Source organism: Lampetra planeri, chromosome 53 (assembly GCF_965212315.1).
Source record: "Lampetra planeri chromosome 53, kcLamPlan1.2.h2, whole genome shotgun sequence".
Taxonomy (NCBI): Eukaryota; Metazoa; Chordata; class Hyperoartia; order Petromyzontiformes; family Petromyzontidae; genus Lampetra; species Lampetra planeri.
The window spans coordinates 403,860-417,613 of record NC_136159.1 but is presented as its reverse complement, the minus strand read 5'-3'; the positions used below and the strand labels follow the sequence as shown (position 1 = coordinate 417,613).

The 13,754-nt window shown below is 52.3% G+C and overlaps 1 protein-coding gene across 1 annotated transcript in view; it reads right to left on the bottom strand.

Moving 5' to 3' along the window:
• Positions 1 to 2,097: 2,097 nt before the first annotated feature.
• The window catches only part of LOC144734785 (thrombospondin-3-like), a 35,405-nt gene continuing 23,748 nt past the window's right edge, over positions 2,098 to 13,754 (bottom strand). The window contains 7 exon segments of the mRNA XM_078617157.1: positions 2,098 to 2,734; positions 4,110 to 4,249; positions 5,564 to 5,736; positions 6,768 to 6,964; positions 7,953 to 8,001; positions 10,584 to 10,762; positions 12,504 to 12,721. Of these exon segments, the coding sequence (XP_078473283.1) occupies positions 2,664 to 2,734; positions 4,110 to 4,249; positions 5,564 to 5,736; positions 6,768 to 6,964; positions 7,953 to 8,001; positions 10,584 to 10,762; positions 12,504 to 12,721 (1,027 nt within the window). The 3' untranslated portion in view covers positions 2,098 to 2,663.

Below are 13,754 nucleotides of genomic sequence, written 5' to 3'. Positions count from 1 at the left end.
CGTCCCCGCGAGAAGGCGAGCTGGTCGTGAGAGGCAGCAGGAGAGGAAGTTAGGCTCGTGAAGTTGTCCCTGCGGGGTGCTGAGCGGTATCGCCGTCACTCACACAGGTGACAGTAAAACGGTAAAAGGTGCAGTCCTGCAATCGCTCGCTCACGGCACTGCTGGCAGAAGGGCCTCAACTAGAGACAGCTCTTGAGAGCCCCTCGAGAGGGTATTTGGCCTACTCTTCCATGCTGGCCGGACAGCGTAGAAGGGGTGGGAGTACCCATATTGCTGGCAGTGACAAACCCATGGTGGGGGCGTTTAAGGGAATTGCTCCCCCATTGAGAACCGGAACATTCATATTGAACTGATACCAGAGAATACGTATTTAAAAGTTGTTGTTGATGTAGGGGACCTTCTTTACAAATATTGTAATGTCAGGATTGCCCCCCCCCCCTACCACTCTGCTGGGAAGTTTCAGGGTCCGCATCTGGCTGCTGAGTGGACAGCGACGTGGGGGGGGGGGGGCATTTAAACAACTTCCCAGGGTTTAAAACACGGCCCCGCTGGGAGATCGAATTACACCGGAGACCAGACTTGCAGGTGCAGTGTGCTGACTCACCATCGCGACATGGCCGCACCCAAGACGATCACATCGCCGCTCCTGAAAAGCCACTCTGAGTGAGACTTCAACGTGGCCTTTTACTTACACGACACGGACAAGAATACAGTCAACTCGTAACTCCACGCTGCCGCCGCAGAACGACTCAGAACCGCAGACGAGAAGGCAGCAGCAGCCACGCGCGATGGGAACCGGCGCTGCCCACAATTGTCCAAGCTCTGCGGCCCTCTATAAATGATGATCGAGTTTCATCGTGATTCTTGGTGCGAACACAGATCGATCTCAGGAGTTGGGAAGTTGGGATTGTGTTGTGATCACGCTTTTTGTTGTTTGTGCTGGTTTATTTAGTGACACTTCTTTATTTGTGCATTGTAATTGTTATTGCTAGTAGGATTTTAATTTGCTTGATAGTGGCTGTATATGGGATTTTGTCCTGATATATAATTAATGTAAAGCGTTATGGGATTCTATTAGCACGAATGACACGATATAAAACGAGAGTATTATTATTAACCAAACACAAAGACACACCGAAGTCAGCTCCCATCGTGTCGCCCCGGCTCCCCTCCCTGCACCTCCGATGAGCACGGCTGGCTACGTACGGCGCGAAAGAAGTTCAACATGCACGTACATATATCATTCGCTCGACATGTCCCGCTCATTGCTTGAAGCGAGGCCCGTGTCGGTGCGCCACTCAGTCCCACGCCCGCCGAGAGCCGCCGGCGTCGCAAGGACGTCGCAAGGGAAACATTTGGGTCATCGGCGCGTCCCCGTGACCTCACCGCCACATTCTGACCCATTTCATCCCCCCCCACCCCCTCCTGTTTAATGGTCTCCGCTTAAGCTCCCTTATCAACCAGGGTTGACATGAAGTAGCCATTGATGAGCGTGTAATCTGCTGTGAGGATGAGCACCAAGATGAACTGTGCAGTTATTGTCAGTGAAGGATGCGAGGAGAGGTGGAGGGAGTAACGTTTGTAATGCATCTGCCGCTTTTAATGGGGCCACCATCGCTCGCTCTCTCTCTCTCTCGCCACACGACAATAAAAGCTTCTCTCCCACCCTCCGCATTCATTCCAGGGCCCAATTTACACTCCGCGTCACCTCACTGCCTCTATTGCAATTATAGCTAATGGAAGAAGAGTACAATTGATAATCATTTACAGTCTTGTCAATCTACTGCTGGATGAAGGCCTCCACATGGTGGTAGTTGCGAAACGTTACATTTTTTGGCCGTACTTCACCGCGCTGGTCGGTGCAGGTCGGTAAGAGTGGCGGGGGATTGGACTGGTTCAGATATTTTGCTCGCCACTGATGTTGGCCTTGGATGGGATTCTAACTCTGGTGCGTCAGGTACATGGCGCAATGTGTGTTTAGCCACTGCGCAACTGCTGGCCCGTGCCTCACGTACAATGAATTCCGATGAGACATTGACGTAATAAGCATCACAACACTGCCAGCAAACCTTGTCATGACAACATTACACAATTCTGTTTTGACAACAATAATTTTATTTGAATTTAGTATAAATCTCAAGAAGTGTATTATTATTGCTGTAATCGTTTTTGGAATGTAGTGCGTTTTATTTTCAAACAAGATAAATAACGTGGCCATTCTGAAAGCATAAAGGAAAGGGTTAATTAGCGTGTCCTCTCACATGTAAACACTCATTAATTGGCTGATAACACCTTACTATATAGAGGGCCAAAGAGCTTGGGCAATTGTTCATATCGCCAGTTCATCGCGTGGCTGCTGTTGCCTTTCCGCTCGTCTGAGGTTCCTCCTCGAGCTTCTGAGTCATCCTCTCTCTCTCTCTACAAGAACGAGCGAATACTGCGCAGGTCAACACAAGTTCACATTACTACCCTCACATCATACAAAATACGGCCATCTTTTCGGGATGATGTCTATTCACGTAACAATATTCCATGATTGTTTGTCTTGTAGATTCAGATCAGGGTGCCAGAACATTCTATAGCGGCAGAATATGAATAGCTTGTAGGGTCACACACACTCACACACACGATTCATGTTGATTCATATGATGTTTGTCCTGGGCTCACATCCGACCATTCCGGGCCATGTTCTTCCTCTTGCGAAAGTAAGCGTTGAAGTTACGAGGAAGCGTGTCTGAAAAGAGAGAACAAGCAGTAGAACTAAAACACGATACATTGCCTGTACCCCTTGTCGCAGAGGTTCGCGGTTTGAATCCAGCGGCGGCCCTGATTACTACTGCGGTGTATACAAATGTGTATAACACGATGTGCCATCTGCTTCACAGCGGACATTAAAGCTCCCCCTGACGCCATTTGCCAGAGTAGGCGGCTGCGTGCTGGCGTCACAGGGAGAAATCAGCCGAAGATGGCGCCGCAAATGACTCAATGGGGATCACACGCATGGCAATCATCGCCCCCTACCGCCAAACTACCGCAGACTGTGTCTGTCAAACAGCAGCAGCAGCAGCGCCTTCCTTAATCATAGCCTTGCGCTAGACGAATGGCGTGAATACCAAATGCACTCGCTTATTAATTTAAAACGTAGGCTTTCATAGCCATACTACATTTTTATGATAATATAATTGCACTGAACCAACCAAATAGGTGCAATCTACCATCGCTTCCCCTGGTCGACAGGAGCACTTCCAACAGCAAGATCTGTGTTTCTTTATAGCTTAGAGTGTACAAAACAGGAACTGCATAGCTGTATCCGTGCCCTCTCAAGAACGGGAAACGTTTCGGCACAAGTGACGGTAATTTATCGACACTTCTGTCCAGAGGTCAAGAGAGTAATGTGATATCTAACGATGAATGATTTAATCCGCGGCAGGTCTTGACAGGTGTGTTGTGTTGTGTGGTGAGCGGAGCGGTTCGTGGTTAGCTTGTTACGCTACGGACAAACGGTGTGGGGGGCAATGGTGGTGATTCCCCCCACTCCACCCCCCTCTTTGAGACCATGAAAATGGATATGTTATTGATATTTACCAGAGTACAAACACTCTGTTTTTCTTTTTGTCTTGAATTAAGTGCCTTGCTTCTGGAGATACACATTTCAGACCTGTTTCTGGCTATAGAACCAGCGACCTGAGTTCGACTCCCTGGCTTCACCTAACGTCAGTGGTGATCATCTGAACCACTCCTGGGCCTCCCCCATGTTGCCAAGCCAGCCTTAAGTGGGTATCTCATGCCGCTGTGTAAACATCAGCACGGGGAGACAAAGGCGGCCGGGTGTGGTTCCGGCCACACCCTGCACCCCCAGTCTTCGTAGGTGCTCGCTATCTAATAGGGGAGTCGATCGGCTGTTCACCTGTGGTGGGGTAGAGTGTGGGGACTTCCACCTTTTTGCAATTTCACTGGCCAACGTGGAATAGTAGGCCAAACGTCATCTACGAGGGGGCTCTCTGGAGCTAATTTGGAGTGGAGGGCTTGCCCCGACAGCCTGAGTAGGCTACACGGGCGATATCTGCCTCTGTCTTTGTGCGCGTGCAGTGCCAGACAGCGGCTCTCACCGTTGCAGCGGAAGTGCATGTCGGACCAGATGACGTTCTCCTGGGAGAAGCAGAAGACGCCGAGACGGCCACCCCGCATCGTCGTGTCAATCACCACCCCGGAGTCAGCCACCACCTCCGAGCCCTCGTACAGCACCACCCTGTTGCACGCGCACACGCGCACACACGCGCACACGCACGCGCACACACGCACTCACACACGCGCGCGCACGCACACACACGCACACACACGCACACACGCACACACGCGCACACGCGCACACATGCACACACGTGCACACACACACGCACACGCACACACGCACACACGCGCACACATGCACACACGTGCACACACACGCACACACGCACACGTACGTCGCCATCCTCTACAGACAACCCTGGGTCGGAGTCGTCGAATCAACTCACGAACGCTCGACAACGATCGTTTGTTGCAGGATGGGTAACTGCGTGGAAAAAGCCGGTAAAAAACCGGTTAGTACCGGTTTAGCGCACGTAGAGAAACGCCTCGAGCAACACACACGACACGAGGCTGCTGGTTAGGGTCGCACTCGACTTGCGATCCCCACAGGGTTGCCGGCTAGATTCCATCTCCCAGCGCGGCAGTTGACACAGTTACTTAAAATCGGTGTATTTTTTCCGTTACTGAATTTCGGAACTGGTAATTGATTCTGAAAATGGTAACCGGTTTACCGGTTAGTAAACTCCGTAAGTCGCGAGCCAATGCAAATCATGAAAGTCAGCCAATTCATCAATAACACTGCATCCCTTATGATGAAAAAAATATATATATATACAATGTAACTGGCCAAACATCACAAAGCTGCACATTAACAGCAAATTACTCCATTGGGATGACACGGAGCAGCAGCGTGACCCCGCTCTCCTCCCTCCTGCGAAAACTTGGCAGGACCCTCCTGAGAATGTGTCTTGAGACTCAGTGAGGCTTTCCTCGGTAAACAAGTGCGGTGATAATAATGGCCCTTTTTATAGTTCATAGATAAAACGGCCAAATAGTTGGGAGACTGCACTAATACAACATGGATAGACCTCTGATCATCTTGCAGTCTCTGACAATCGTTCACTCTCTGGCCTCTCTCTATCTCTGCAATCCACGAAAGCCACAACAAAATTATGATGAAACGCGAGTGCCCTATCGCTATCTCGCTGACCCACCCATACTTGCCGACCCACCCATACTGGACATCTGTAAACAGAGCTTCATAGCTCATCGGATTCCTCTAGGATAAATAAAGATGCTGATTCTGAATGAAAGGGCATCATTATTACTTTACTTTCATCAGTCAGAGGCAGTATAGCGAACAGGCTTCTTTGATGGAGCTCTTGTTTCAGTAACGATAAAGATTCAGATTGTGATCTTGCACGTGGGTCCTCTCTCCCCGTGAGGCCCCCCCCCCGCCTCGCTGATCGTCGGAGCTCACGGCGCGTCTCACCGGATGTAGCCGACCTGTGGACGGTGCGTCAGGTGCCAGCGGTAGGAGGTGCGGTCCTTCCAGCCGACGCCGCGCGGGTCTTTCCAGAGGAGCGCCACCTGGCCGTCCGTGTCGCCCGTATTCCACAGCGCGTTGCGGAGACTCTCCCCGGGGCCCGTCCGCGACTTCACTGCCTGTGTGCACGCACGCAGCACGTGTGCACGTGTGCACGCACGCAGCACGTGTGCACGCACGCAGCACGTGTGCACGCAGCACGTGGGCACGCACGCAGAACGTGTGCACGCAGCACGTGTGCACGCACGCAGCACATGTGCACGCACGCAGCACGTGTACACGCACGCAGCACGTGGGCACGTGTGCACGCAGCACGTGTGCACGCACGCAGCACGTGGGCACGCACGCAGCACGTGGGCACGCAGCACGTGTGCACGCACGCAGCACGTGGGCACGTACGCACGCTTACATGCCAGATCCAGTGGGGGTGGTGGCGATGACGTTGCTGCGCGTAATCCCAATTGAGTAACATGTAAAGTGTGTATGTTGAACTTCTTTCACACCGTATGTAGCCAACCGTGCTAATCAGAGGTGTGGGGGAAGGACAACTAAAAACAAACCACAATCCAACAGTTTCAAGACAAGGACGATATACTAACACAAAAAGCAGTTCTGAAGAAATTAGTTTGTAAAGCGAGATGATGATGATGACTTAAAGTGAATAGCTCCAGTGGCTTCCTAATAACGTAAGAAAGAACGTTCCAGACGGCCGCGGAAGCGCATCGGAAAGCGCGCGATGCAGTGGCCGTCTTGGTTCGATGACTCGCCAACATGCAGGTGATTGTCCAGCATGAGGGTGTTTTGAGCCAACATGCAGGCTACACTGTGTTAGCTGTGGTCGGAGACCCGACAAGTCGGAGGAGCCCGACGCAGAACAGGGGACGGACACAGAAGCCCCGCACAGGAAGGCGCCCGGCCGCCCTGGTCAAATTGCTAATGACAGAGACGCCCCAGACATGCCACAAGAACCAACACCTTTCGTGTTCTCCCTTTTGGTTAGAAACAAACAAAAAAACCCGACGGCTCGTCCGTTGGCCGCGACGCTGGGTCCGTGCAAACCAAGCGCCGGGCTGTCTCCTCGTCCACGAACTGGTCTGACCGCTCACGCCGAACGCCCCCCTCCCCTCCCGCCCTTCCAGCCCCCACCAACCTTGAGCTGCAAGCCCGGCTCGGCGACGGCTCTGAAGGGCGTCGACTGCCAGTAGGTCTGCTCCACCTGCTTCCACATGACCACGTAGAAGCTGGCGCTGTCCTGGTAGCCGAAGACGACGCCCACGTAGTCGTCATCGGCCACCGTGTTCACGTGGAAGGTGCCCTCGAAGTCCACGCCGTTGAAGGCGGTGAAGCCTTGGCGGGGCACGGGGGGGGGGGGGGGTCCGCAGTGAGAAGATCGCACCCGGCGGCAGCGCGAGGTGCTGCTGGAGCCGAGGCGCGGCTGTGCTGAGATCACGGCGCTGTGTGTGGACGTCTACGTCGAACTACGAATCACACCGTACGTAGCCGGCCGTGCAAACCAGAGGCGCGGGGGAAGGACAACGAACCGTGAGGTAGCGCGACCTCTGCTCGCCCTCATTGATCTGCTGCATTGTGGGGTCGCGCTCATGACACACAAAGCGCTCGCCACAGATGAACCACCACGACTCGCTGATCTCGTCAAGGAGCCTAACCCACCACACAAACTCCGGCCGTCCTCACGGCGGCTTTTGGATAACCAGCGAACAAAGAGGGCCACGGCTGCGTCGCGCACGTTCAGACGCGCTTCTGCGGCCGTCTGGAACGCTCTGCCTTCCCATATGAGGAAGCCACTGGAGCTGTGATGCACTTTTACATTCAAACCGAAAACTAATTTCTTGAGAACTGCTTTGTGTGGTCAGTGTGTTGTCCTTCTCCGGTACTTCTGATCAGCACGGTTGGCAACGTACGGTGAGAAAGACGTTCAACACACACACACACACGAGCTGAACGTGCGAGAGCTACGGTGTGCTTCAAGGTTGCCTCAGCAGCACAATCAGCATCGATGTCTCCTTGCCGAAGAGAGAAACACACGGACTCAACAATCCCAAGGCTTTTGTTCAAAATGTCGCAGGTGCCTCTTGTCCGTCCCCTCACATGATGATGGGGAAGCTGTCGGCTCGCCCACGACGGGGAGTGCCCCGAGCTTACATCCGTGGCAAGCCAATGAACTCACCGTGGCCTTTCGCTGATGATTCCTGTGTCGACATTCCGATGTTCTTCTCTGAGAGCAGCGTTTGTATCGCCCGCGGCTCAATCAGCGGCGATGGCGTGCGGATCGCTCCGTGCCCATAACGCGGAGAGGGGGGGGCAGCTCACTTACCTACCGCAAGTCCAGGGTCACTGTTTCTTGTTTGTACAATTTCCCGTCCCTGCGGCGAAAGTAAAACAAAATATAATCGGGCATTAATGCACACAGCAGGTTCGTGTGCTAAAGATATAAATAATACGAGCAATGATTACATAGGAATGCGCAGCACTTTGCCAATCCACTTCTGGATGAAGGCTTCTGCCCACAACTAGCACACTCGTGCCTCTCCAGAGGGTACCACTCACTCAATCCATTACTCACTCATTCACTCAATCTATTACTCACTCATTCACTCGTTCAATCTACCATCCACTCATTCACGCAATCAACGATCCACTCATTCACTCGTTCAATCTACCACCCACTCATTCACTCAATTAACGACCCACTCATTCACTCGTTCAATCTACCAACCACTCATTCACTCAATCAACGACCCACTCATTCACTCGTTCAATCTACCATCCACCCATTCACTCAATCAATTACCCACTCATTTACTCCCTCAATCTACCACCCACTCATTCACTCAATCAACGACCCACTCATTCACTCGTTCAATCTACCACCCACTCATGCACTCAATCAACGACCCACTCATTCACTCGTTCAATCTACCACCCACCCATTCACTCAATCAACTACCCACTCATTCACTCGTCCAATCTACAACCCACCCATTCACTAAATCAACTACCCACTCATTCACTCGTCCAATCTATCACCCACCCATTCACTCAATCAATTACCCACTCATTCACTCGTTCAATCTACCACCCACTCATTCACTAAATCAACTACCCACTCATTCACTCGTCCAATCTACCACCCACCCATTCACTCAATCAATTACCCACTCATTCACTCGTTCAATCTACCACCCACTCATTCACTAAATCAACTACCCACTCATTCACTCGTCCAATCTACCACCCACCCATTCACTCAATCAATTACCCACTCATTCACTCGTTCAATCTACCACCCACCCATTCACTAAATCAACTACCCACCCATTCACTCGTTCAATCTACCACCTGCTCAGGTGAGACAGCACCATGGCAGCATGGCGTGAGCTCTGTTCTGCAGTTGGCAGTGATGTTCTTTTTAATATCCGCGAGTGTATGTGTGTGTGTATGTGTGTATGTGTGTGTATGTATGTGTGTTGAACTTCTTACGCATCATATGTAGCCAACTGTGCTAATTGGAGGTGCAGTTATGAAACAAATCGTTTTTAATCTCGATTTTGAAGTGTGCGTGCGTACGGTCCGAGTGAGTCCCTAGTGCGATGTGTGAGCATCACGACTGGGGAGACAAAGGCGACCGGTCGTGGTGCTGTCCACCCACCCCCTTGTGTGCCGTACCGACGTTCATAGGTGCTACTCGCTAACAGCACTTGCCCCAACATTCTGTTGATGCTGAACGGGGCATATTTGTCTTTGAATGCGGAGAACAGGGCCACAAGAGTATATTATAGCCCGGGACAAGCACAATATGTTAAACCATGTTCAATATCTTTAAAATGTCGCTTTAAATATATAAACACTCGCATGGGTACAGGGGGCAGGGGGGGGACGCGGATGGGGGGGGGGGGGGTGGAGGGGGTTCGAGAGGCCGCTCCCGCGGCTGCTGCACGCGCCTCGGGCCTCGCCTCCAGCGTCACCAATCGTGGGCCAGAGGCGGCGCGCTCGCCGCGTGCTGCAAAGATCGATTCGAGCGGCCGCCCTGGTTAATACTGCGGGTGAATTCACCGGAAAAGTATCGCGCACTGCCTGCTTCACAGTGGACGTTCAAAGATCCTGTGACGCCATTCACAAGGGTAGGCCATTGTGTGCCGACGTCATGATCAACAGTGGCTAAATTTAGAAAGAATGACGCTGCTAATTACTCAATTGGGACGGAACATAGCAACAATCGCCCCCGACTGCGAAAACTTATCAGGACTCTACTGAAAGAGTCAAGACACCCAGTGAGGCTTTGCTGAGTAGATAGGCGTGCTAATGATCGTAATGAAGTCTAAATATACAAAGTGCTTCTACCGTCGTCTCACCCGCTAAGTGGAGGAACAAAGTGGTCACAACAAAATGTAGCAATAACGCACGTGACGTATCGCTTGCAGCTGCACCAAGCGTCTTCGATGTAATGTTTGTTAACCTTAACACCTCCGTGATACAGTATGTTTCTGTATAATACAGTATATTTCTGTATAACACAGTATATTACTGTATATTAAAGGTTTTAAGGGTGAGATCGCATGACTATAAATGTGTCGTCCAACTCGCTCCCACCCGACACAGCCAATTAGTGAGGGCTTTGCCACGTAAACAGAACGTGCCAATTCGATACGACTTGAGCAGCCCGCTCGTGCGTTGGAGAGTAAACCCACAACCTTCACAATTCCCGCAGAGTGGCAGCTCACGCAGCCAGGTTGAGGGACGCTATGGCTAAGCAAGCGTAATCATAGTATTACATGAGAAGCAAAGTTTGACTGGCTGGCTGGGCTGAGGCCACGTGCTGCCCATTGCGCAGAGGGGAGTGGGGGGGGGGGCTTGGGGGTTGTTACGCAAGAGGGGGGCACTTGCCCTACGAGTGTGTGGAGGCTACCGAGGGGGTCTTTGTGTTTGCAGGTGAGCGCAGGGGAACCTGGTTGAGCACGAGCCACTGGGGGTCGATTTGCGCGTCGCCCTCCGGGTCGAGCACGACGGTCTGGAAGGCGCGGAAGTCGGTGCGGGTCACGTGCTCGTCCTCGGGGCACACGTCGAGCACGTCGAGCACGCGGTCGTTGTCCAGGTCGCCCTCGCACGCGTCCCCCACGCCGTTGCCTGCCCCCCACACCCCCCACCAGCGCGGGACGCACAACGCCAAACAAGAATCAGCGTCAAGCTCCGATTTTATTTCATTTCCTGCCGCGCTGATTGCGGCGTGGACATTAACGGCGCCCCGCATCGCCCCCCCCACCCTCACCCCTCGAGACCCCGAGAGTTTGTATGATATTGATACTCATCAGAGACAAAACACTGAGTGTTTGTATTTATCAATGTAAGGTTCTAATAATAGGGGTTTTTCTACTTTTTACAAGGAATCATGTGTGCATTAACCACGATAATTGTGGTAAAAATGCCAAAAAACACTCTAATAAAATATGCATTGTCCTGGAAACTAATTGGTCCACACCAGAGACGGCTTTCTTTTGAGCCTTGAGCCTCGTCTCAATTGGTGCTAGACCAGAGGACGCCAATTGAGACGAGGCTCAAGGCTGGCAAAGGAGGTCTAATGATGTAAGGTTCTGTTTAACAATATTGAAATTTCAGGACCGATTCCATCTGTTGGGTTTGCTTTGGGTCCTCCTGTTTCCTCCCACATGTAAACACTTATGAATTGGCCAATAAGACGTTCATATTTAGAGGACCGCAGAGCTTGGGCAATTGTTGGTGCCGGCTCACCGCGTGGCTGCTGCTGCCTTCCCGCTGCTCGTCTGTCGTCCCCCCCCCCCTCCGAGTCGTCTCTCTCTCTCCCCATGAGTGAGTGACTGAGTGAGTGAGTGAGTGACTGAGTGAGTGAGTGACTGAGTGAGTGAGTGACTGAGTGAGTGAGTGAGTAACTGAGTGAGTGACTGAGTGAGTGAGTGACTGAGTGAGTGAGTGACTGAGTGAGTGAGTGACTGAGTGAGTGAGTGACTGAGTGAGTGAGTGACTGAGTGAGTGAGTGACTGAGTGAGTGACTGAGTGAGTGAGTGACTGAGTGAGTGACTGAGTGAGTGACTGAGTGAGTGACTGAGTGAGTGAATCCCGTGCGGCGACTGCGGCAGCAGCACCAACATTCGTGCAGCAGTTGGCGCTACGCTGCGCTGTGCTATGAACCCGGCAAGCCGGGTTCCATTCCCGCTCACAGCCAACACCAGTGACAATTATCCTAACCTGTCTCGGGCCTCCCCTAGGTCGACTCAGCCTCAAAACTAGTACCCGGCAAACATCGCAACTAGGGAGACAAAGGCGGCCGGGTATGGTTCTGGTCACCCACCACCTCGTGTACAGTGCTGGCCTTCATAGGTGCTCGCTAACAGCACTTGCACCTACAGTCTGTTAAGGCTATACGGGGGATCTTTGTCTTGTGTGTGTAAGAGTGTGTGTGTGTGTATGAGAGGGTGTGTGCGTGTGTGTGTGAGAGTGTGTGTGCGTGTGTGTGTGAGAGTGTGTGAGAGTGTGTGAGAATGTGTGTGAGTGTGTGCGTGTGTGCGTGTGTGAGTGTGTGCGTGTGTGTGTATGCGTGTGTGCGTGTGTGTGTATGCGTGTGTGTGAGAGTGTGTGTGAGAGTGTGTGTGTGTGAGAGTGTGTGTGAGAGTGTGTGTGCGTGTGTGTGTGATAGTGCGTGTGAGAATGTGTGTGCGTGTGTGTGTGTGCGTGTGTGTGTGTGAGAGTGTGTATGTGTGAGAGAGTGTGTGAGAGTGTGTGAGAGTGTATGTGTGTGTGAGAGTGTGTGAGTGTGTGCGTGTGAGAGTGTGTGAGAGTGTGTGTGTGAGTGTGTGCGTGTGTGTGTGCGCGTGTGTGTGTGCGTGGTGCTCACGGTTTCCGTCCTCCTGCCCGGGGTTGGGCACCAGCCGGCAGTTGTCGGGCCCGGGCTGAGCGCCGTCGTCGTCGTTGTTACTGTCGCTGTCGAGGACTCCGTCGCCATCGTCGTCGTCGTCGCACTCATTGCCCAGGCCGTCCCCGTCCGTGTCCTGCTGCGAGCTGTTGGCCACCTCGGGGCAATTGTCTCGGTTGTCCTGCACTCCGTCCCCGTCGCTGCGGTGCAAGTTTCGCCGCACAACGACGACGAGTACGACAGTGGACGTCATTCAAGCCGGTGCGGTAGGGGCGCCGTCATTCCAAAGAGCGCAGGGCGATCGCCACGAAGGAAGGCACCGCCGCTGTGTTCCACAGTAGGGGGTGATTTTGCTGTGTGTGCATAATCCCAATCGAGTGATTTTCCACGTAATTTTTTTAATCTGGCAGATTTTGGACCATGACAGTGGCATGCGATGGCCCACTCGTTTCGAATGACATCACGGGATCTTTAACTTCCACCGTGAAGTAAACACCGCGTAGTATTTGACGGGTAACGCCGTTGCAGTATTAAACGGGGCGGCCTGCCGGAACCGAACCGCGAACCTCCGCAAATAGCCGTATGTTCCGACGCCGTAGCGGACGAAGGTCATCGGAGATGAAACAAGGGGAGGAAGATTCGTCGCACGAGCGTGTGGCTTCAGCAACGCTTTCCTCCACGCGTTGGTCTTCGGATGGATTTAATTAGCGGCACGGAAGCTGACGGGGCAGCTGTTGGGGCTAAACTCCTGTAAACCACAAAGTCCCACTAATGTATGGGGTCAGCATTTGCTCTGACAGGGTAAGAAGTTGTTAGATTGACTTGTCAAGAATTGAACTTAGCCCATCGGGTTTCATTGTGCCGAGCGCAAGCCACTCTGCCACTGACTGAACATATTTGACAAGCAATCCCGTAACATTTTGTTTAATTGCTAAGGCAGCGTTAATAACGATCGTGAAAGAATCCCAAAATACATCTCCGCGCCTCCGAGTTCGATTCGCGAAATATGCGCTCGTTACGAAATGAGAATTATTATAATTGTTATCAATCAGTTGAAAACACGAATACATTCCCAATTACAGCCCAATCACGTCAAGATTACACAGATTCATATTTTATAGCGTGCCCTCCGAAATCGCAGAGGAAAGAGCAATCTTGATGATAACACGCAGCCTCCACCTGAACAGACTACCGGCTCCTCGGCTGGATGCGGCGACATCCATCCACGGCGAC